Here is a 22,586-nt window from a genome sequence, read left to right as displayed (position 1 = left end):
CAACCTTGGGCTTTGAGGAGACCAGAAGATGCCAACTAGGCTACCCGCCCCCCCAAAACCCCACAACCCTCTAAAACAGGAAAAGAAAACTCAGAAGCAGATAAATGCTGATCACAAAAAAATCCTATATATATACTACCATGAACATCCTAATTCCAAAAAAAAAAATATGAGAGTAAATATTGTACAATAAAAATGTTAATGTGAATTATCAGTTGATTATATATTGAAGCCACAATTGATGGTGTGTCCAGACTGAATTGAGATGTAGAAGCAAGTATTTATATATATTTGAATATTGCTTTCAGTGAGCATGACCATGCTTTATCTCCAAATTCTGAATAATCTCATTGTTTATGTGATCTGTAGTGAACAAAGGCAGCCCTTTTTCTTATCCTTCAGTGGTGAGCTGAGTAGTGGCTTATAGAATAGGGAGAAAGGGTTAGCCCTGGTATAAAGTGCACATAGATTGCATCATAGAACTGTAGAGTTGGAAAGGGACCACAGAGGTTATCTGGTCCAACTCCCTGCAATGCAGGAATCTTTTGCCCAACATGCGGCTTGAACCCACGCCCCTGAGATAAAGTGTCTCATGCCTTACCGACTGAGTTAAGGGCAAAAGTTTGATCTGACTCATTAACTGGGGCATTTTTTGGTTTGTTTGCCATTTAAAAGCAACTGGCCAGCTGATTAAATCTTGGCTGCCTCAAAAATGCATAAATGTTAACATTTTGCATAGTATAATATATGTAGTCAAAAACAAAAAAAGTGGGGTAGTTACATATGTCTCAGAAGAAGTGACATATTGGATATAGTAACAGAATAACACAATTATATCTAGAAAGAAATATTTTGTTGTTTTGAGCACATACGTTATTTTACTAATAGAAGAAGCATTTTCTTCCTTAATTTTCTAGAGATTAAATCCCTATAGATTCTACTCTGTTCAATTAACTGAAAGAAAGCTGCAGTAATTTTCATCTAACTAAAACACAGAACCGAACTGTTTTGGCGGGAGGAGGTGCAGAGGAGATTGGTGGAAAGCCCCATTGTGTTAGCGGGACTTGTTGAGCTGGCCCTGCCAGAGCAACTGTTCAGTTGAATCTGGCCCAAAATCTTTGTTCCTCTGGAGCTACCTGATGTGAAAATGAAACTGTAAGATAAAAATGGATTTTAGCAATTTTTTCTTTTTTCTCCCCCCCCCCCCCCAGCTCTTTGTACAATCTTCCCTTGATTCATATTTCTTAACTGAAATAATAATTTGGGTCCCGGTTCTGTCTTGTGCTTTCATGCACAATTGACTCAGAAGGGAGTCAAACTGAGCTCAATGGAACTGACACCTAAAGTATGTAATTGAATTGCTGTTTTAATATGGGTAGCTGATTTACCTTCAGCATGGTAAAGTTAAAGGGACCCCTGACCATTAGGTCCAGTCATGGCCGACTCTGGGGTTGCGGCGCTCATCTCGCTTTATGGGCCGAGGGAGCCGGCGTACAGCTTCCGTGTCATGTGGCCAGCATGACTAAGCTGCTTCTGGTGAACCAGAGCAGCGCACGGAAATGCTGTTTACTTTCCCGCCGGAGCGGTACCTATTTATCTACTTGCACTTTGACGTGCTTTCGAACTGCTAGGTTGGCAGGAGCAGGGACCAAGAAATGGGAGTCTACCCCGTCGCGGGGATTACCAACCTTCTGATCTGCAAGTCCTAGGCTCTGTGGTTTAACCCGCAGTGCCACGCGCATCCCTTCAGCATGGTAGGTAGTACCTTTTAGATAATGGGTACTAATATTGCTCCTAGGAAGGGGCAATCTGAGGTAGCCTTTATACTAAAATAGAGAGAGGCCTACATTTAACTTCCCATAGTTCTAACTTACATTACCTCCAAAGTATATAGACATTTCTAAGGGAATTTTAATTTATACTGTACTTCGGATCCCGGCAGTTGATCATTGGTTACTACACTGTCCAGTCCCCCCCCTCCCTTTTCTTCTCTTGCCTCATGTTTTGGTAACTCTGGCCTCTGTTGTAATTTCTGTAACTGAGATTAGAATTAAAACAAAAACTACATCTTGCTTAGCATAGTAACAAAACATAGGATGGATCAACTGTAGCATCCCTGATGCAAATCTCTTCTGCTGCAAACTGACTTTTTCCGCACATTCAGTGAGTGCCTTAGGCAAGTCATAATTCTTTCAGTCCGCCTATCTGACCTGTTGTCCTGGTTCATATGTAATGCTAAGCCCAAACTATGAACAAGCAGTCATGTTTGCTTTGCTTTGTAACTCTAAGCCAAACATGGCTTAGCTCCCAGCAGCACAATAGCATCTGCACTGTGTGGGGGAGCAAAGTGGCTGCCGTTTTCTAAATGTGCCCCCAATATGCTTGCTCATTCATGGTTAGCCATAGTTTGGTTTAGTGTCCTCTGTGAGCAGAACTTTGTAGTCGTAAATATTATTAAAAAATAGCTGAAATAGAATATAGGAAACAGTTTGAACACTTTAAATGAGATAAATTAAGAATTAAGTAGGCAAATGGTGACACAGAGTGTGGAATTACAGGGTGGCAATGTAGCCTTGCAAATAAGCCCACAAAGTCTAATAGCCCACTTTTTTTCTAACTCTATTTTTTAACATGCATTATTTTTTTAAGCCATTTAAAAATGAAATTATTCTCAAACCCTTAAACTTTTTTAATTGCCCTCTACGGTTGATGTGGTACATGGATTGTTTAGAAGCAATAGAATAAGGATTACTGTTCTGTGTTTATAAAGGATCCTGAATAGATGGAAGATAATGAGGGGGGGGAGATACTAGTATTTCAATCTTGTAGTAACTTTGAATAAATAGGTGCCTTTCCTTCCTCCCAAAGACCAGAAAATGTTTCTAGTCAAACTGAGTTGTGTAGCCTGTCCTTAGGTATACTTACCTAGAAATATATCAAAGGGTGTAACATCATGTGATCTTGACAGGCTGGTCATGTGGGAATCCGCCTTAATCTTGACAAGCAGTTCTTGTCCAAAAATAGACCTTGTCATTTCTGCCTTCTGCCTCAAAAAACCTTAGTTGAGATATCAGACATGTGCATATGTTCATAAGTATTGCATGTACTGTTGTCCTTTAATTGCAATATCATACTTATGCATGAACCAAAGAAGGGCATGATAATGTTTTCTGCTTTGCAGAAGTGACTTAAATCCACCTCCTGCAGAAACTGTACTAGAAATTGATGGTGAGAAATGAAGTTTGTGAATTCCCAGGTTATGGACTAATAGTTTTGATGGGACATAAATCATTAAGAAGTGTTGGTAGCCAGAGCTATGAAAAAAGAAAATTACTGGCTAGAAAGATAGTCACAATTTCACCCTTGCAGTAGAGGATAAAAGTACAGTACCCGAAATTACTGTATTGAAATTCCTCCTTTCCTTATGTAAAGATATGTCCTCATCTGCATTTTTTTGTTGCAGCATGCATGGAATCTAGTAACAGTTGCAGAATCTAGTAACTAGCATTTCAGATTCTTCTAAAAATCAAGTTTCTGCCTGTTATTCCATAGAGACATTAAATAAATAGTAGTGCAGTGGTGCCTCGCAAGACGAAAAGAATTCGTTCCGCGAGTCTTTTCGTCTTGCGATGTTTTTCGTCTTGCGAAGCATGGTCCGTCGCAACTGCGCCTCTTCAAGCGGCTTTTTTTAAAAAGCACAAGACGTTTTCGTCTTGCGAAGCAAGCCCATAGGGAAATTCGTCTAGCGAAGCAACGCAAAACCGAAAAACCCTTTCGTCTAGCGAGTTTTTCGTCTTGCGAGGCATTCGTCTTGCGGGGCACCATTGTGTTTGCAAAAGGCTTCTGTACTTTCTGTACGAGAGCCAGTGTGGTGTAGTGGTTAAGAGCGGTAGTCTCGTAATCTGGGGAACCGGGTTCGCGTCTCCGCTCCTCCACATGCAGCTGCTGGGTGACCTTGGGCCAGTCACACTTCTTTGAAGTCCTCTCCTCAGGGGGAGGAAGGGAAAGGAGAATGTTAGCCGCTTTGAGACTCCTGAAGGGGAGTGAAAGGCGGGATATCAAATCCAAACTCCTCCTCCTCCTCCTCCTCCTCCTCCTCTTCTTCTTCTTCTTCTTCTTCTTCTTCTTCTTCTTCTTCTGCAGGGGACTAAAAGATGACTCTGCCCTTGGCACTGACAAAAAACATTCAAACTAGCATTGTATAACTAATGAGTTGCATATGAACAAACCATGCAAACACAATAAATTAAACAGGTAAACGATGTAGTTTAATCCACCTAAGGATATAAGAGCAGAAATCTAGCTTGAGTTTCAGATAGCGATTTTGCAGGACTGGCAGTAACTTTTAAAACTGAAGTCAGTTTACCTAGCTAAGACAATAATAGGTGCTTACATTATAATTAAATGGCTTGTGGCCTAAACATGGTTCTCTTTTTAAGAATGGTTCAGACCTTTTTAGAAAATTAAGATTATAAAGCAAGTATAAATTAACAAAAAAACCTCCACTGTGAGTTTAACATGTTTTGTTAAAGGGCTTTCCATGTTCACGGAAACTCCAAAAATGTCAGGAAACTTTATTTAGGCAATATGTGTATGGTGTCTTGTGATGTGCTATATTGTGTTTGGTTCAAGCTTCATCGCTAACTTGGAGCAGGATGTATGTCAGTGACGGGAGAAGTGGGGCAAAACCCCTAATGCATTTGGTCACTGGAACAGAAACATGGAGTTCATGCAACTGAAAATATTGTGTAGGGGTTTGGACTAGATGACTTCTAAGGTCCCACCCAACTCCGTCATTCTGTGTGGGTGGTATTGCTTGCCAGTTGGGTACTTGTAATGTGGAAGAGTAAGGTCAGTTGCATAGATTCCATGTGTCTGTTCAACTGAACAGACAAATCTGGATTTAGGTATACCACATTTAAATTATTAATTTTAAAAAGTCATTTTTGGTTGGTTCTCTTGCCATTATACTAAAAATTTGGGGCAATTGCGAATGGATTTGTATACATTTTAATGCCTTAAGCATTCATGCCAGGTGACTGATGGAACCTCTAGTCCTGTCCTATCCAAAAATATTAAAAGCTCTACAAAAGAAGGCTTAAGCAGAACCTATTTAGTACAATGAAGCTTCTGTGTCAAACCACCCCAAAGCCATACATGTTTTATAACATTTTGGCAAGCTTATGAACAAATGAAACAAAACCTTTTGTGTGCACATTAAATACTTGAACTGCGTTACTGTTACACTTAATAAAATGTGACCAAACGGACATGGCTATGGTGTAGTCACAATAGGGTAGAACTGAGGAAACTTGAAAGAAACTGGAAGAAAGGAAGAAGAATCTTGTTCAGATGGCATCTTGCTCCTGCAAGAGAGGATAAATAAGCACAAATCATTCAGATAACTGTTGGAGTGTTTTGGACAGAACATTCTTAAGATAAGGCACTAACTTCTGTTCAAACTTGTTACACCCTATAATTTGCTGTTCTATCTCACAATACGTAAATCTGTTACTGAGGACTAATACTGGTATAACAGCTGTTTCGGCCCAGAATGCTACTATATTTGTAATAATGATGCTAAATGTTGATTAGTTGTAACACCTAGCCACGAGGTCTCTTACACACACACACACACACACACACACACACACACACACACACGATTACAGCTTCCTCCCTATTCTTTAAACTTCAGAGCTGAAATAGTTTTGTCTTTGCACAGAGTCTGTATATACCGTATTTTTCGCTCTATAACACGCACCAGACCATAACACGCACGTAGTTTTTAGAGGAGGAAAATCCGTAGGCATGCCACCCATAGGCATTCCCTCCATAACACGCACAGACATTTCCCCTTACTTTTTAGGAGGAAAAAAGTGAGTGTTATGGTGCAAAAAATACGGTAACTGACTGTAAAGAAATGGCACAATCTGATTCATCAGCAAAACTGGCAATTACTAAACATTAGAAAAATACTAAAAGGTGAGTTTAGAGGAATATATGAGTAAATCAAAGCTAACCTTGTAGTTGTGAACTGAAAGGTGAAATTACAAGAAACCGCAATAAAGGGTTAAGTAAGAATCGTATTCCATATTACAAACCAATATATTGGTATTGCTTGCATAGCATGATAGGCCAAGCTATGGCTCATCAGTTAAGTTTGGCTTAACATGTTGTCTAAAATCACACTTGCAATTAAGGTCTCTTTTCACTAACCACATTTTTGCTACAGCTTGTGGTTAGTGAGGCGATACCTTAATCATGAACCTGAGTTGGAATGATACGCTAAGTCAAGCGTTGCCTTAGCTCAGCTTGCTGCCAGAGCAAAAAGGATGAGTAAGGATCAAAGTGTTCTTAAGAAGAAGAGTTTGGATTTGATATCCCGCCTTTTACTCCCCTTAATGAGTCTCAAAGCAGCTAACAATCTCCTTTCCCTTCCTCCCCCACAACAAACAGTATGTGAGGTGAGGTGAGTGAGGCTGAGAGACTTCAGAGAAGTGTGACTAGCCCAAGGTCACTACACCATGCTGGCTTAAGCCTTTTTCTGAGAGCCCACACATTTGCATGTTCCCAGTAAGCCATAGTTCACCTTACTGTGTCGTGTGTGAAAGTTTGTGCTTTTATAAGTACAAATATTTTTGAAATTGGTAAATAAAGCATGGTTTTATATAAAACTAAGCATAAGCCCATGCACTACCATAAAATGTGTACTGGAATAAGGAAGACCTTGTCATGCACCTGTTCAGCAAGGATTTTGCCTGTAATCTCAGTTGGGAGTGAATTCACAGACTTGGGCTTGCAACACTGAATTGATAATTTTGTCTTTTCTCCCAGAACTTTCGGCAATACAGTACCTTGTCTTTCAAAAACCACCTCACATTTAACACTCACCTCTCATTAGCAACTGAAACAAAGCCTGTATATGTAGAATAGCATTTGCCCCCATTCATCTTATTCATTTGCCCTCCTGTACTATTGAAACGATGCTGGCAGGATCCTCTGCTCTGTCTCTGTGCTTCTGTGTTTTTTGTAAAGCACTATGATCTTGTACTTCAGGGGTGGGAAATCTGTGGCCCTCCAAATGTTATTGGATTACAAAATAGGCCATTCCTGGCAATTGGCCATGTCATCTGGGGCTGATGGAAGGTATATTCTCAACAAGATTGCTTACCTGGAAGTGATTTCCATTTAATTCAGTTGGGGCTACTTCTGAGTGTGTAAATGACTGCAGCATAAGCAAAAGGTATTTTCCTACCTGTTTTCTAGATAATTGTTTCCATGCTAAGTCTAAAGAACGGGTGGAGGGTGAAATACTGTGAATGGTTTAAGTAAAAAATGTCATGGTCAACACACTTCTGGGACTAGCCGCTGCACTTGGAAATGGTGCAAACGTTAGATTTTTATCACGAAGGACATTGGCATCGCAGTGTAGAGCTTTACTTCTGAGGTCATTAGCAAAGTAATATGTTTTCAAGCCTCACAGCCGTCGTATGCATTTTTGCTCTTCATAAACCCTTAAAATGCAGTGCCACAATGTAGTTGCTGTAACATTCCCAAAGTCATTATTTATCTTTAAACATTGGACAATTTTAAATGCTATTTATTGACAGTGTATGCTGAAATCATGCCTTTGGTAAGGTCTTCCTTCCTTGCAGATTAGCCAGCTTTGAGCTTCTCCCTGGCATATTCATCTGTGGCCTTTTAAACTCGGGGGGGGGGGGCTAGTCATATTGTTTTTGTTTGCTTCTATGTTATGTATTTCTCAGTTTTTATAATGTAAACTGCCCTGTGATTTTGGGATGAAGGTGGTATAGAAATTTAATAAACCAACTCTTCGTAACCCCATGGACCAGAGCACGTCAGGCACTCCTGTCTTCCACTGCCTCCCGCAGTTTGGTCAGACTCATGTTTGTAGCTTCGAGAACACTGTCCAACCATCTCGTCCTCTGTTGTCCCCTTCTCCTTGTGCCCTCAATCTTTCCCAACATCAGGGTCTTTTCCAGGGAGTCTTCTCTTCTCATGAGGTGGCCAAAGTATTGGAGCCTCAGCTTCAGGGTCTGTCCTTCCAGTGAGCACTCAGGGCTGATGAATCTAGTTGGCATCAATGGTGGCTGACTAGCTGGCATCAATGGTGGTTGAAGCTGGGTCCCCCCCCCCCCCCGAGAAAGCGATTACTATGCTTCTTCAACCTAGTGATGGCCAAGGGGATATTGTGTATATAAGCCCTTTCTGATTTGGTTAAAATAGGTTGATTTATTTATTTTTAATCACTGAATGTGTTCTCTTTCTCTTTCTATCTGCTAATGTATCCTAGTAAGCAATGCTTTAGAAACTTTAATAAGTGATATTTGGTCATTGTTTGAAATGTTCGTTGGTATATAATTTGTTTTCTCTAAAATATTGTGAGGATTAATTAACCTTTATCATAAGATGTAAACATTGCAACAGAGGCCAGATATTCTCATTGGGGCTCTGTTTTTGTCTTTCAGTGAATGGTAGTGTCTAGAAAGGGTATGTCCCTTCAGGAGAGAGGTGCCAATGTCCAACCGGCCTAGTAACAGTCCAGGGGGCTCACTGCGACGTTCACAAAGGAACACTGTCGGGGCCCAACCGCAAGACGACGCAGTAGGAGGAAGGTATGACTCGTTATCTACAAACGTCTGATCATCGGAGGATGATTAACACTTGAGGGGGGATAACCCAATAAATCTTTTTCTTTATTTAGGCCAGATAACTATACTTCCCTTGCATTTATTAGTATCTCTGAAATGTCTCCTTTTGGCCTTAACAGCTAGAATTGTGAATATAAACATAAAATGCACAACCTCCTTCTAAGCATTGAACTAGAATGCCTAGTTCTCAGGGCTTAAGCAGATTTAGGTTTAAAGTCTTGTTCTATGGACTGAAGCTCACATGCAATCTTTTGGTTCAGGTTTTTAGTACAGATTTCTTTGGAAAAGAGACTAAAATGGCCTGTTGTACATTTGGCTTTATCTTGCAGCAAGAATGTAAAAAGAATTTTACATCTGAGTGTTGATTTATGCACCAGCCTCTCAGCATGGCATTACCTTGACACAGCAGACATAACGTATGCACATAGTTATTTGGTGTTGGCATCCATCTGTCTTCAAGGACAGTGGAGTGCGCCTCCAGGGGTAAAGTCAAACTGCTGCATTAGCAGCACTGAAGTGACCTCTCCTTTCCTTCTATGTGTATAGGAGCAGGACTTTGGAAGTTTTAATTTCAGTTTAAGATGGTCATGGCTTCCTCTCATGTCTGAAACTAGGAGTCATGGTTGGACAATAAATATGGCCAGCCTCAAAACAAGCCGATTTCAGACCATGGGTTCTGAAGTTGACGGTTTTTTAAACTACGTAAATTGGAGTCCTTAATGTCTTGAAAGACCAAATCCCTCTCCACTGATCAGTAACATCATTAAGATAAACAAATGGAACCTGGTTAGACTTCCATGGCCTAATCATTGTTGCTTTGCAGTAACACGGATATGGGCTTTCTCAGTGGTAGCACTGGTTTTATGGAATGTACTTCCAACCAAAATACTCGGGGCAGGGGCATCTACATTAGTTTTCCACTGGCTTTTGAAGCACTTATTTACACAAATATCTTGACCTGGATATTTATCTTTTAATAGTTTGTTTAACTGGTTTTTGATGCTTTGTAAACCATTTAGAAACATATTTTGACATTCAGGGATGCATAATAAATTTTAAATACATTACTCTAAATCCAGAGATACAGCAGCATCTTTTTAATAATTACTGCATGCCCTGTATTCTCCACACAAAAGTTGGTGAATCTGACTTGACAGGATGTGGTGTCACTGACTAGATTTATGTTTAAACAGATGCAGCTTAATTTTCAGATATTTAATTCAAATGCTATTAACTTAGAAATATTGAGTAACTGAATTCTCAAGTGGCCAAGATATATCAAGCAATTGGTCTGCATAATTAAGAAGGAGATGGACTCTGGTGGCTGATCATATTACTTAACTGTGCCTGGGCACATCTCCCTCAGCATTACGTCAGTAGTGCATGTGGCAGCTTGTGCTGCACCTTCTCTTCACTTATTTCTAATTTCTGTATTACACAGGGACAGTGATTCTTCCCCCCCCCCCCTATTTCAAAGGGTAATGGTAAACTGTTGCCAACCACTAGCATTTCTTTATTCACAGGAAATTAAATATACATTAAAACATCAGTCATTAAAAAAACCTCCCTAAACAGGGCTGCCTTCCGATGTCTTCTAAACGTCAAATAGTTGTTTATTCCATTGACATCTGATTTATTTTGGTAAACAAAAATGCTAAACGTATATTTGGTGAATAATTGCTCAAGTTACAAATAATTTTATGGAGCTGCAGGATTTATCAACTACAGAATCATTGTGCAGATGTTTATCATTTGTGTAGAGGGAAGGTGAGAAGTTTGGAACATTTCTTAGTTGCCCGTATGCATATTGTTAGTAAGAGGAAATGCAAATGAATATAGGAAACTACAAACTTCCAAATAGGTTCATGATTCCAAATCTCTGCTTAATGTCAATGATTGAAAGACTGAAAAGGCCAGGAAATATCAAAGAATACTAATTTGAGATATAATTTCATTTGAGAGAGTTGATGTCTTGATATACCTAACTTTTTTCCCTAGAACATCTTTGCATAGGCTTAGTAGAAAACTATACTGCAAATATACTCCATGTATACATTTGTGTTTGTATGCCAGTTTTCCTGATAGCTTTCTGTTCTTAATTATTTGCTGACAGGTCACATTTAGGGCAGGCAAAACATAAGGCACATAGCCCTTCTGAAAGTAGAAAATCAGTATCAAAGGCACCCAAAGTGCAGTCCAATACTACTTCTGAACAGTCCAAGGGACAAGTTTCTAAAAGGTAACTTTTATTTTTCTGAATTTACAAATATAACTTCAGCAGTATATATTGTAATCTTCATTGTCGTATCTTTGTAAGCAATAACAATTTTATTTATGGGTGCTATATAGTTATATGTGCTATGTAAAGAAGTGCTTCCTTTTGTCTACCCTGAACCACCACCACTTCATTTGATGACCCCAGTTTCTGTAATATCTGTTATTTCTTGAACTGCAGCCTGGAAACTTTCCCCAGCTATACTGAATTTTTGAATATCCATTACCTTTTTGGTGAAAATTCTGAAATGGAAAAAGAAAATAAAATGCAATACTGAAGTGGTCGCTTTTCATTATTAATTGTTTAGTTTGTTAGAGACACACATGTTGACAATACAAGTTTCTGTAAAGCTTTCAGCACTACTGCTTCAATCAAAATTAAAAGTTTAATGTAGATTTTTGCATTTTAGATAGTTACTTTTTTTACTATTATAATTTCCTTTCCTTGGAATACCACAAATTAAATAGCTGGATGACTCTGTAGATGATGATGATAATGATGATGATGATTATACTGCCTTTTTCTCCCCCTCAACAGAGGCTGTACCTCATCTGCTATTATAATTCCACAACAAGAGGCTCTGGACACAGACAATACTTTGGAGCGGCAAAAACCGGGGCAGGTGCCTAAAAAGGACAGTCCTCGAGGAGTGAAACGCAGTGCTAGCCCAGATTACAACCAGACAAATTCTCCTAGCCCTGCCAAAAAAACCAAAGCACTTCAGCACGCTGATTCTTCCTCAGATTTGGAAACAAACAAGCCACAGACTAAGTCTAAGAAAAGACACTTGCATCAAGAGCAGGAGTCAAAGTCTTCACAATTGCCATCAACAAGCAAGGCTCATACCAGAAAGGGTGGAGCTGCCAGTGGCTCCCGAAGCCAGAAACGGAAAAGGACAGAGACCTCATCCATTGTAAAGAGTCGTCCACCAGCTGAATCGACTGGCAGTGAAGAGAGACCAGCAAAACCCACCAAGCTGGCTTCAAAATCAGCGAGCTCAGCCAAAGCTGGGTGTAGCACCATCACAGATTCTTCCTCTTCAGCCTCCACATCCTCCTCCTCTTCTGTTGTTGCTTCTGCCTCTTCTGCTGTTCCTCAGGGTGCCAGAGTGAAACAGGGGAAAGACCAGAGTAAGGCCAGGCGTTCCAGATCTGCATCCAGCCCCAGCCCACGGAGAAGTAGCCGTGATAAAGAACAGAATAAAATAAGTGGCTCTTCAAAGTTTGATTGGGCTGCTCGTTTCAGCCCCAAGGTTAGCCTGCCTAAAACAAAACTGACTCTGCCAGGCTCTTCTAAGCCAGAGGCATCAAAACCCGGGCCTTCAGGATTGCAGGCTAAACTAGCAAGTAAGTTGAAAATGTTTTTACTTATGTGAGGGCTTGAAATTTGACCACCTTATGTAACATGCTTATTGTGCAGGATTTGCATTAAATAGTATAAGAAGTAATTTGCAGGTGAGAATCATGGGGAGGGGAAGGAAGTCTGTACAACTGTTATACCCAAGGAGAAGGTACTGTAATACTTCAGCTATAGATGCAGAGGTGCATATTTGAATACTTCCCCATAGCGGGACAACTCCATGTTGAAGACAGGGTTTGACCTGATCTATTCAGCATGCTAGTTTTCTGGATGCAAAGATTTAATCCAAAATATGAACTGGTCCTTAGTCTCTATTCCAAGTTGCTTGTCTTTTTATACAATAACTTAACATTGGGTACGCTTTTTAATATGGACCCTGAGATATTTTCATCCCCTGACATCACCATGTTTATATATAATTTCCCAAGGTTTTATAGTCTTTCTCTGCTATGCCTTAGAACTATGTGTGTTTAGTTAATACTACCCAGGAGCACAGTCCATAACCTCCGATTAAGTAGCCCAGAGGTGTTTTGCAGCACCAAATCTCTTTTTTCAGCCTGTGGAAACTGGTGTGCGACCCAGACTGCTGTTGAATTGGTTTGATATTTTGGAGAGAGGGAGGTTGTTCAGATGTGTTGCTTTTTTGATGTCTGTTTCATACATTAGTGACATCATCATCCCTATTATTATTATTATTATTATTTATTTATTTACTCCACCCAGCATATATCAAAACATAATAAACATCAAACATTAAAAACTTCCCAATACAGGGCTGCCTTCAGATGTCTTCTAAAAGTTATGTAGTTCTTTATCTCCTTGATATCTGAAGGATGTTCCACAGGGAGGGCACCACTACTGAGAAGGCCCTCTGCCTGGTTCCCTGTAATTTTGCTTCTCACAGTGAGGGAAACAGCAGAAGACCCTCAGAGGAGGACCTCAGTGTCTGTGCTGAGCAATGGGAGTGGAGATGCTCCTTCAGGTATACTGGGCCTAGGCCATTTAGGGCTTTAAAGGTTAGCAGCAACACTTTGAATTGTGCTCAGAAATGCACTGGGAGCCAGTAAAGATCCTTTAGGACCAGTGTCAATGGTTTTGGCGGCCACTCCCAGTCACCCATCTAGCTGCCACATTCTGGATTAGTTGTAGTTTCCGAGTTACCTTCAAAGGTAGCCTCACGTTGAGCGCATTGCAGTAGTCCAAGCAGGAGATAACCAGAACATGCAACCACTCTAGCAAGACGGTCCACGGGCAGGTAGGGTCTCAGCCGGCGTACCTTTAGGCTGAAGGAATACAAATTTAATAAATAAAATCTAACCAAGGCGTAGCAGATAAAACACAATCTTCCAGTAAAAAAAGGAGATTTAGTCTGCTGGCAGGAAAAAGTCTTCACAAACTAAGAGAAGACAGTTGGGATGCTATGACCATTCAGAGAGCCCTATCTCTTGACCCCACCAGTTGTGCTTCCACCATAGTTGAAACACAGAAGAGCCTCACACTTAACTTCATGAGCTGGCTGGCTAGTACACGACCAAATTCTGGTTATTGTAAATCAGTACAATCAGAAGACCAAATGCTTAACAGTAGAGAATAGGGTTTTGTTTTTGTTTTACATTGTCCATATAGTTTAGATTTCATAGGTTGAAATAACAAGGACAATGGGTATCTTGTAGCAAGGCTAAGAAAAACCTCTAATTTAGGCCTTACAAAGCTGCTACTAGTCAGAATAGGCCACAATGTGTTTTCATAAGTGGAGGGGTGCTAAGAGTGGCAGAAGGGTCATTCTTGGTAGTTCCTCCACCATCAGAGGCTTGGGTAGTGGTGGGCTGAGAGAAGGCATTCTCTGTGGCAGCCCCCAAGTTGTGAAACTCCCTCATCACAGAGGTGCTCCTTGCACCTTCATTTTACAACTTCCTGCAGATTCTGAAGACACCTCTTTACCCTGGCTTTTGGCACTTGAGGTGTGTATTTTTTAGCGCCTACCCTATTTTTGTGATTTTAAGTTGTTCTAAGTCATTTTTATGTTGTATTTTGGTGTTGTAACCTGCCCTGGGACCTTGGGAAAGGAGGACAGGTGCATAATAATAATAGTAATAATTTCCAGTTTGAAAGATCAAGTAGGAGTTGATGAGAAAGTCCTTTGCTAAGACTCTGGAGAGCTTGTGCTTATGTCCTAGATGTATAGGTAGTAGTCTCATCTTAAGGTTATGATACATAAATGATCTTAGGAAGGCTTATGCTGGTAAAATAAATTTGCAGCTTGCTATCCGATGATGGGAAATGGTTGTTTTTGCAACCTGTGGCCTGAATTCGGGCATATGCAAGGTTTCAGAATCCTTCTGAGCCTTGAGATGGGTAGGAGTGATAGGAGGAAATTTATCTCTCAAGTAGTTAATGACTCAGCTATGTCTGGTAACTGAGCAGCTAAAGCATTTTCAAGTCAACTTTGCAACAGGTTTCTTGGATGCTCTTAGGCATACACCCTGGTCTTGATGGTAGATTAAACCACATAACATGGTGTGGGACAGAAGCTACTAGTCTAAACATTGTTCAGCTAAGTTGCTCCAGCTCCCAGATCAAGAACAGTTCCGAGTTCTTATTTAAAAATTGGTGTTAAGTCTCGAAGATGATCAGAATATATTTCATTTTCTACATAGAGTGCCTCACTCCTTAGAAAAGGGATAGGGTCCACTTCTGAATGCATATTGTAGACGCAACCTTTCACAACCACTAACCTCTCTTGGTTTTATCACGTATGCTAGCTATTATTACCAAAATACAGTGGAACCTTGTGTTACGGATGGGATCCATTCCGGAGGCCCATCTGTAACACGGAACTAACACAAGCTGAAGAGCCATGTCTGTGCACGTGCGCAGCGTGATTTAGCAGTTCTGCGCACGTGCGATTGGTGAAACCCAGAAGTAACCCGTTCCGGGTTGCCACGGGACGCAACACGAAAACATGTATCCTGAAGCGGACGCAACATGAGGTATGACTGTGTCACTTCAGTAGTTTTCCATGCATTCATATCCCATAGCCTTTGTTCTAAACTGATGAAAAGGAATAACCTTCCTTTGTTTAAACAATGCTATTATTTTGGATATCTTTTGCATTCTTACTGTTAGAACATAGAGTTCAAACTCTTGCATATTTAAAAATAAAAATTTGCTGCTCAGTCACATTTCATAGCTCTTCTGTAGGTTCAACTTCCCTCTAAAATGGAAATTTACCCCAGAGTACTGCTTGAAATCTGTGTTCAAAGTTATATCACAAACTGGTACTCCTAAATATAACTGTTAGTTTCCTTCAAAAGAAGCTTAAGGAAAAATGCATAGCACTTGAAATGACCCCGGTGGCAATGCCTGCATTTCTAGCTTTAGTTCAGATTGTGCCTTGTGAGGCCTTGAGGTCCTTTTAAGATGTAGACCAAGGACATCATTCTGTTCACAAATAGTACTTAATCTAGGACTTTGGCCTTCAATAAGTGGATCTTTCACAATGTTGCTTATCCTTCCTTCACAGGACTAGCAAGGATTTTGTCTTACGTTTACCATTATTTTATATATGATTTTTTAAAAAAGTGACTGCCCTGTTAAGACCCTAGCTTTAAGGAGAAAGGAACTTGTTCAGCTGCAGTTGCTGAGCTTGATTGGATAGAAATCCACATTTGAGATTCTTCCATCCATGCATACTCTTTGAATACCTGCCCTTCAGCTAATAATACAAACAAGTTCTGACTTGGCTTAGTTCTGGTAACCTTGGCTTACTGCTTGTGATTTGTTTTGGGGGAGACTCAGGAAGCCAAGACTGGTTCCCATGTAACACTAAGCTAAACAGAGTAAAGGTAGAAAATTCTTCAGTATGCTCCAACAAACTGTTTGTGGTAAGTCATGGTTTACTGTGATATGCAAATTAGCTCAGAGACTTCAGATGGATTCTGATGCATGCTTCAATAAGTTTTCTTTCTTTAAAAAGGCTTTGCAATTCAGGGTGGAAGAAAATCTTGAAATTTGTCATCTATTTTATGGTTCAAGTATTGGAATACAAGTCCACCACCATACAATGTGAACCTTTCCTCCATCTTTTTTCTAAAGAGGGGCATAGCCGGGCAAGGTTATTGCATATAATGTGATGTTGTTGTTAACCACATAAATACATGCAATACAGAAGGCATTGTATCTGATAGAGAATAAACACAATTTGTGTTTTCCCTTGAATCCATCATTTGGTCAAGAGGAGGAAGAATGTGCAGCTTCGTTTCATTTTCTGAAGCACAGTCTTCGTAAAGAAACTAGAATTGTCTTTGTTTCAGCTGTCTTTTTCTCTCTTTAGGCTTAAGAAAATCAACAAAAAAGCGCAGTGAATCACCACCTGCGGAGCTCCCCAGTTTAAGGCGGAGCACACGGCAAAAGACCACGGGCTCCTGTGCTAGTACCAGGTATTTTCGAACTTTAAAAATTACATGTATGTTAAGGTTGTGAAGATGAATTTGTGTTTGAGGGAATCTCCCCGAAGAGTTTAGAAAGCACATTCTTATTGACAACCTATATTTGTGTCGTGGTGGCTACAGGATAATATGCAATAAACCACCCAAGAGACAGGATAATTTAATACAGGGGCCCAATTTCTCAGCGCAGAAATGGACACTACAAAATAACCTAACTTGTTACAAGAGAAGTACGGCCCAATTCAGATAATCTAATTACAGTGCTGTTAACTAGCCTGGTGTGAGGTCTTGAAGATGTGTTATTACTCACCAGCTGTTTTGAACAATACAGAAATTCTGTTTTTCAATAGAAATTAGGAAAATAGAAGGAAATTTCTTTGTAGGCATATCTGAACAAGTAGGTATTGAAGTCAGCGAAGCATGGATGTGATAATGTTGATAATGCATCTCTTTTTCTCAACATGCCTCTCATCTGCTTCATCTGCAGATGTGACTGTTTGAACTTCCCTTTTAAAAACTTTTTGCATATAGTTTAACTGTTCTGTTATGACTCCATGTCTGCATGGTTTAATTTTGAGTGCTGATAGTTCCAGCACAGTAGACCACATAGCGTAATCTCGATGGCTTCTGATGATAATTCTGTTTTCAGTCGGCGAGGCTCTGGCCTGGGCAAAAGAGGAGCAGCTGAAGCTCGCCGACAGGAGAAAATGGCTGATCCTGATAACAACCAGGATGGCGTTAATTCTTCAGCTGCACGAGCTGATGAGGCTCCACAAGGAGCAGCAGGTATGGCTAACTAGTGTCACTCAACACTGGCACAGAAAAAGCAGTTATTGTCCATAAGTTGTTTGTATTTGCTCTGCCTAGAAATGTCCATACTAGTACACTTAAGTAGCTGAGGTTACATGCTTTATTCAGTGCTCCGTTTTGGCCAGATTTAAAAAAGGAGAAAATGCTCAAAGGGTCTTTGGACTTGAGTTACCTGAAATGTTTCCGCTTTGTGATCTGTTATACTCCATTTGAGACTTTCGAAGACAGTTTATAATATAGCATAGAGGCTTGTTCAAAGAGGACCCATTTAGCATTCCCAAACCATGTACCTAAAGTAGTTCTTTAGCTTCAAAGCATATTCTGCCAACAGTTTCCTCTTAAGAACCTCTGGATGGGACTGCTATTTCTATTTTTCCTTGCACCAGCTACACTTATTGATACCTATGTTTCTATTCAAGTCAGTTGAAGATAAATTTAGATCTCACCTTCTAAAAATATGTAGTCTCTTACTGAGGTTTCAAGTTTGGCTGAGATTCTTGTTAAAACAAGGAATCCTAGCTAGTATTAACTGTGGTTTAATGTTGATGTTTTCCTTTAAATATATTTGTCAAGGGACAGTGAGGGCAGGGTGTATGTATGTGACTCCTGATACCTCTCCTGTGGTTAAAAAGGAGTGAGCATTCATTTGCCTTGGCTCCTGTCCAATATACCATGTGCTTAATAGGATCATAGATCTACTGACTTCATTTTGGTAAGAAGTGTTGCTGAATATAAGCAAAGCCATTTGCTCAATGGCTGTTTTTGCAAGTTAGTTTTAATTTGCTTAGTTTTGTTTATACTTCTATTAACAGGTAATAGAAGCATCTTAACACCCTTCACTTTTCATTGTATTGGGCAGACGTATGCACTCTTTCTAGGGAGTAAATCCCAATGAATCTATGGAATTTAGTTCTGAGTAAACATGCATAGATTTTTGCTGTTAGCAACTTACCTTGCAAGCAAGCAAACTAATAGTACCCTGAACAAATGTTTGTCTGTTCCACAAGTCTGTGGGAAGTGTTTCCTCTGCCTCTTTCACCTCTGTGGTTTTGTGAAAGCTACAAAGCTGCTACACTAGTCTAATCCTACAAACTGTATTAGTGCATATCTGCTTGGCAGCCTTGTTGCAGGGTGCAAGGCACACCAAGTTCTGATTATAGCTCCTAATTCTGAATATTCCTGTCAGTTTTCTGTTTAAGCAAATATGTTTGAACTGTTATTGTTTTATATGGTATAATGCCATTGCCCTCTGTTGTAAATTGCTTATTTACTAAAGAAAAAGAAGCCCCAAAGTTTCAACCATATTGCATGGCTGAAAGTTTAAACTGACCTTGTGTGTTCAAGTGCAGTCATTCCATACTATGTGGGTCAAGACTAAAAATAAACCTGCTTTTTTTGTATGCCCATTCCTATTCCTACTGGAGTCATTAAAGGTTTTCTTTGACTACTTTGGAAGGAGGATTTCAGGAAGAGTTAACAAGTATGTATACTGTGTGACTTATTAATATAGTGCCACTAATTTTTTTCCCCTCCTGTAGCTTCTAGTTCTGTTGCTGGGGCTGTGGGCATGACTACCTCTGGTGAAAGTGAATCGGATGATTCTGAGATGGGGAGATTGCAAGGTACAAACTAAGAGGCTTATGTTACACTCATGACTACAGTAAATAAATATTAACACAGCTTTTAGATTTGTTCTAAAATGTTAAGGATTTTTAATGCTGCACTTTTATATTCTTTGGGAAGGAAATGTAGATCAGTCAGCATTAATTTCCCGGGACTTGTATGTCTTTTTTCACTCCTTCTACTCCAGTTTCTACTCTGATTATTGATGGCATATCACTTAAGTGAAATCTTCATGGTTAAAATAAAAAAATACAACTTTTGAGGTGAGAAGGTTGGAAATGGCATTGGGTGATATCCAGCCAAATTGTTCTTTTGAGTAGACAGAATTAAGTTAGAATAGATTGATTGAAATAAATGTACATAGATTACAATGGGTCTGCTTATCACTGGATGTTGCCCATTCTGATTTCTGGAACTGCATTTGCCGTCATACACTGTAAAGTCAAAGTTTCATTATTGGAAGGAAAAGCTTTTATGGTGATTAGAAAATGTTTTATCTTTTTGTTTGGTCTAGCGCTGCATCCTCTAAAGACTGGCTTCGTTATCTTCTAGGTGGTAGTTGGCAGTCCTTGCTCTTAATTTTTTTTCTTTTTAGAAGAGCAAAGAGGATTCAACTGCTTTTTGTCCTTAATAGAAACCTTTAGCTGTCTTAAGTAGTACCATTAGCAGGTATTAGAACTTTCATTTTCAATCAGAATAAATAGGTTATCTAAGTTTTCGTTGTTTTAAGTAGGTGTTCAAGTGGGGTGTATGCTAGTAATTATTTTAAACTTGTACTGCTTTCAAGGCTTGGGGCCGTTGACTAGGTAATGCATGTAAAATATTGCTTCTAAGTTAGCAGTTCTAGCTCGGCCCATATTAAAATTCTTCACTGCACTCAGATCTTGATTAGAATTGGCTCACTATTGTTATGGTGTAGGGTTTAATCATCCTAATAATCTGTGCTACAACACTGAAAGTCTGTGATGTGAATTATAAATTACGGTGCTGTGCATGAGTTTCAAATAAGTTATATGTATATTTTTGTCTCTAGCTCTGTTGGAAGCTAGAGGTCTTCCTCCGCATCTGTTTGGTCCTCTTGGTCCTCGAATGTCGCAACTTTTTCATCGGACAATTGGAAGTGGAGCTAGTAAGTAAGCTGCTTCATCCAGGAAGTTTCTGGAATTACTACTCTTAGGAAGTTTGTCCCTCCTCAGCCTTATAGCTTCTTGAAGGACTACTTCTAAGACTAAATTCTCAGAATACTTATATCTTGTACTGTAACTTTTATTAACAAGTAAAAAAACAAAAACATCCTATTAACTGGCTTTTGTCAAACCTCCACATTTGTGGATTTCTTCATAATCACTTGAATTATATTTATTGCAGCCAAAGGGAAACATATTTAAAGCAACCTGTTTAAACAACTACTTCTTTCTAGACTTGAATCACAGGGTTTGGATGATCCTTTCTCTGTCTCTTAAGCCAAGTTAAATCTGGGGTTTTTGTCTACATGCACAGCACTTTCACCATGATTCAACCATTAATCCTTTTCCAGCTTCACAATGTGACTTAGGATTTTGACATGTTCCATATGTGGTGGGCCTCATTTTATGATTTGGACAAAGGGGGAAACTTTAGTGCAGTAAAAACAAGGTTGACCTTTAACATTCCTGCCAAATAATGTTTTATCATCCCAAGTAGTTGGATTGAAAAGTATTAACCACTGCTTACGAGGGGTCCAAAGGACACACACCCTGCCCCATCTCCAAATTAGCTTTTGGGTAACATTTTGGCTGCTATTGGCATGCTTGACCATGTCTTGTGCTCAAACTAAGCACTGAGATGGACACAATGCTGTAATGTCATTGTATGATTTAGAGTGGCTGAAAACCTATTAGGATACACAGACACACACACACCTGATACTTTGTTCATTCTGCATACATTGGCTATGGTTGGCATGGGATGGTGTATTGCACATGATTATTTCTCTGGATTGGATGCCAGTTCTGTGCCATCTTACATGGAAGCTTGTCTTTGATTGTACAAGGCTTTTTTTAGGTATATGATTTGTGGTGGCTCAGAGCTTGGGGTGTACACCCCCAGTTCTTCATTTCTAAACACTTTGGCTATTATTGGAATTGGAGTGCCACGCTTGACACTTTCTTGTGCCAGAAAGAATCATTGGGATGTAACTAATTCAGTACTATCTTCTAGCAAACACTTTTCCTGGAGTTGTGGGTGGGTGATTGGAGACATGGGTGCACATTCCCAATTTCACTGGCTATTGTTGACTAAGGGGTGCCACGTTTGACAGTGTCCAAGAGTCACTTCCTATTTGGTTGGACCATGGCCCCTTCTAAGGAATCTGAACAACCACATGGACCCACAGGGAGGGCCTGCAATGCTAGGAACAGTTGTCCCCATCTGTCCTGTAGTAAGGTCAGCCTGACAGCTGGGAATGAAAAGTACCCATCTTCAACCTTTAGTATGTTGTTTTTTTATGCTTATCTGGTTGTTCTCTCAAATAATTGCTTTTGCAGGAATCCTAAAGTTTAAATGTGTTTTTCACTATTTTTATTGTACTTGATGGTTAATTAGAGGCTTTCTTGTTTAATAGTGGTTCACAGTGCAGTGGTTCACAGTTAAATCCCCATTTAATAAACCAACATTGTCCAAACACAGCCTCTGCATAGGTAATCAAATATTTCTACAGTGATTCAGTCCATTGACCAAGGTGGTTTACATTTTCTAAGCTTTCCTAAATTTTGAAGACGTATCTACTTACCTTGCTGTTAGAAGTTTCATCAGTAGCTCTGTATTTTAAGTAAATGATGCATATGTTAACAGAAGCACTAGCCTATGACATATCCAGACTTAGATGTACGCCCAGTCTATTGACACTGTGAAACTTTGACTGGTGAGATGCAGTTCAGAAACACATTGTTCTCTAATCTCTCATGATTGATTAAAACTGCATATTTTGACTAAAGGTTTTTTGTTGTTGGTACTTCACTGTGGAGGGTGTACCATGAAGAAGAAAAGTTTTTGAATGTTTAAAACAGAATCGGGATCCTCTCAAAGTTTTGCCAGTGTAATTATTCCAGTATAATGACATAACAGTACAGCATAACAGCCTAATTCTCTACAGTTAGGCAATTCTCTACAGTTGGCATAGGAAGACAATATACAATTCAGCTTAATGTCCTCCGGGGAGGCATCTGTCATTTGGCATCAGTTCATCACTAGTAAGCCTGAAGTACAGAAAGCTACAAGTGCAGTATTAGCAGGAGTGAGAAGAGGCTTAACTGTGTGTGTCTCAATTGCAGGTGAATTTGGAACTTAATTTTGAATAGTGATTCAGAACTATGTGCCCATAGAACTACCAGGGTTTGATCAGGTTGAGAACTCTGC

At 39.7% G+C, this 22,586-nt stretch overlaps 1 protein-coding gene across 7 annotated transcripts in view; it reads left to right on the top strand.

Moving 5' to 3' along the window:
• The window catches only part of TRIP12 (thyroid hormone receptor interactor 12), a 69,644-nt gene that overhangs the window by 13,538 nt on the left and 33,520 nt on the right, over positions 1-22,586 (top strand). For all 7 annotated transcript variants that reach the window (XM_083503636.1, XM_083503634.1, XM_083503632.1 and 4 more), the window contains exons 2-8: positions 8,493-8,639; positions 10,789-10,914; positions 11,488-12,296; positions 16,643-16,748; positions 17,407-17,543; positions 19,106-19,189; positions 20,224-20,319. In XM_083503636.1, the coding sequence (XP_083359762.1) occupies positions 8,542-8,639; positions 10,789-10,914; positions 11,488-12,296; positions 16,643-16,748; positions 17,407-17,543; positions 19,106-19,189; positions 20,224-20,319 (1,456 nt within the window). In that variant the 5' untranslated portion in view covers positions 8,493-8,541. The remainder of the gene's footprint in view (positions 1-8,492; positions 8,640-10,788; positions 10,915-11,487; positions 12,297-16,642; positions 16,749-17,406; positions 17,544-19,105; positions 19,190-20,223; positions 20,320-22,586) is intronic.

This window comes from Podarcis liolepis, assembly GCF_965112155.1.
Source record: "Podarcis liolepis genome assembly, chromosome: 5".
NCBI lineage: Eukaryota > Metazoa > Chordata > Lepidosauria > Squamata > Lacertidae > Podarcis > Podarcis liolepis.
The sequence above is the reverse complement of the archived record's forward strand: the minus strand, read 5'-3'. Positions and strand labels throughout refer to the sequence as shown.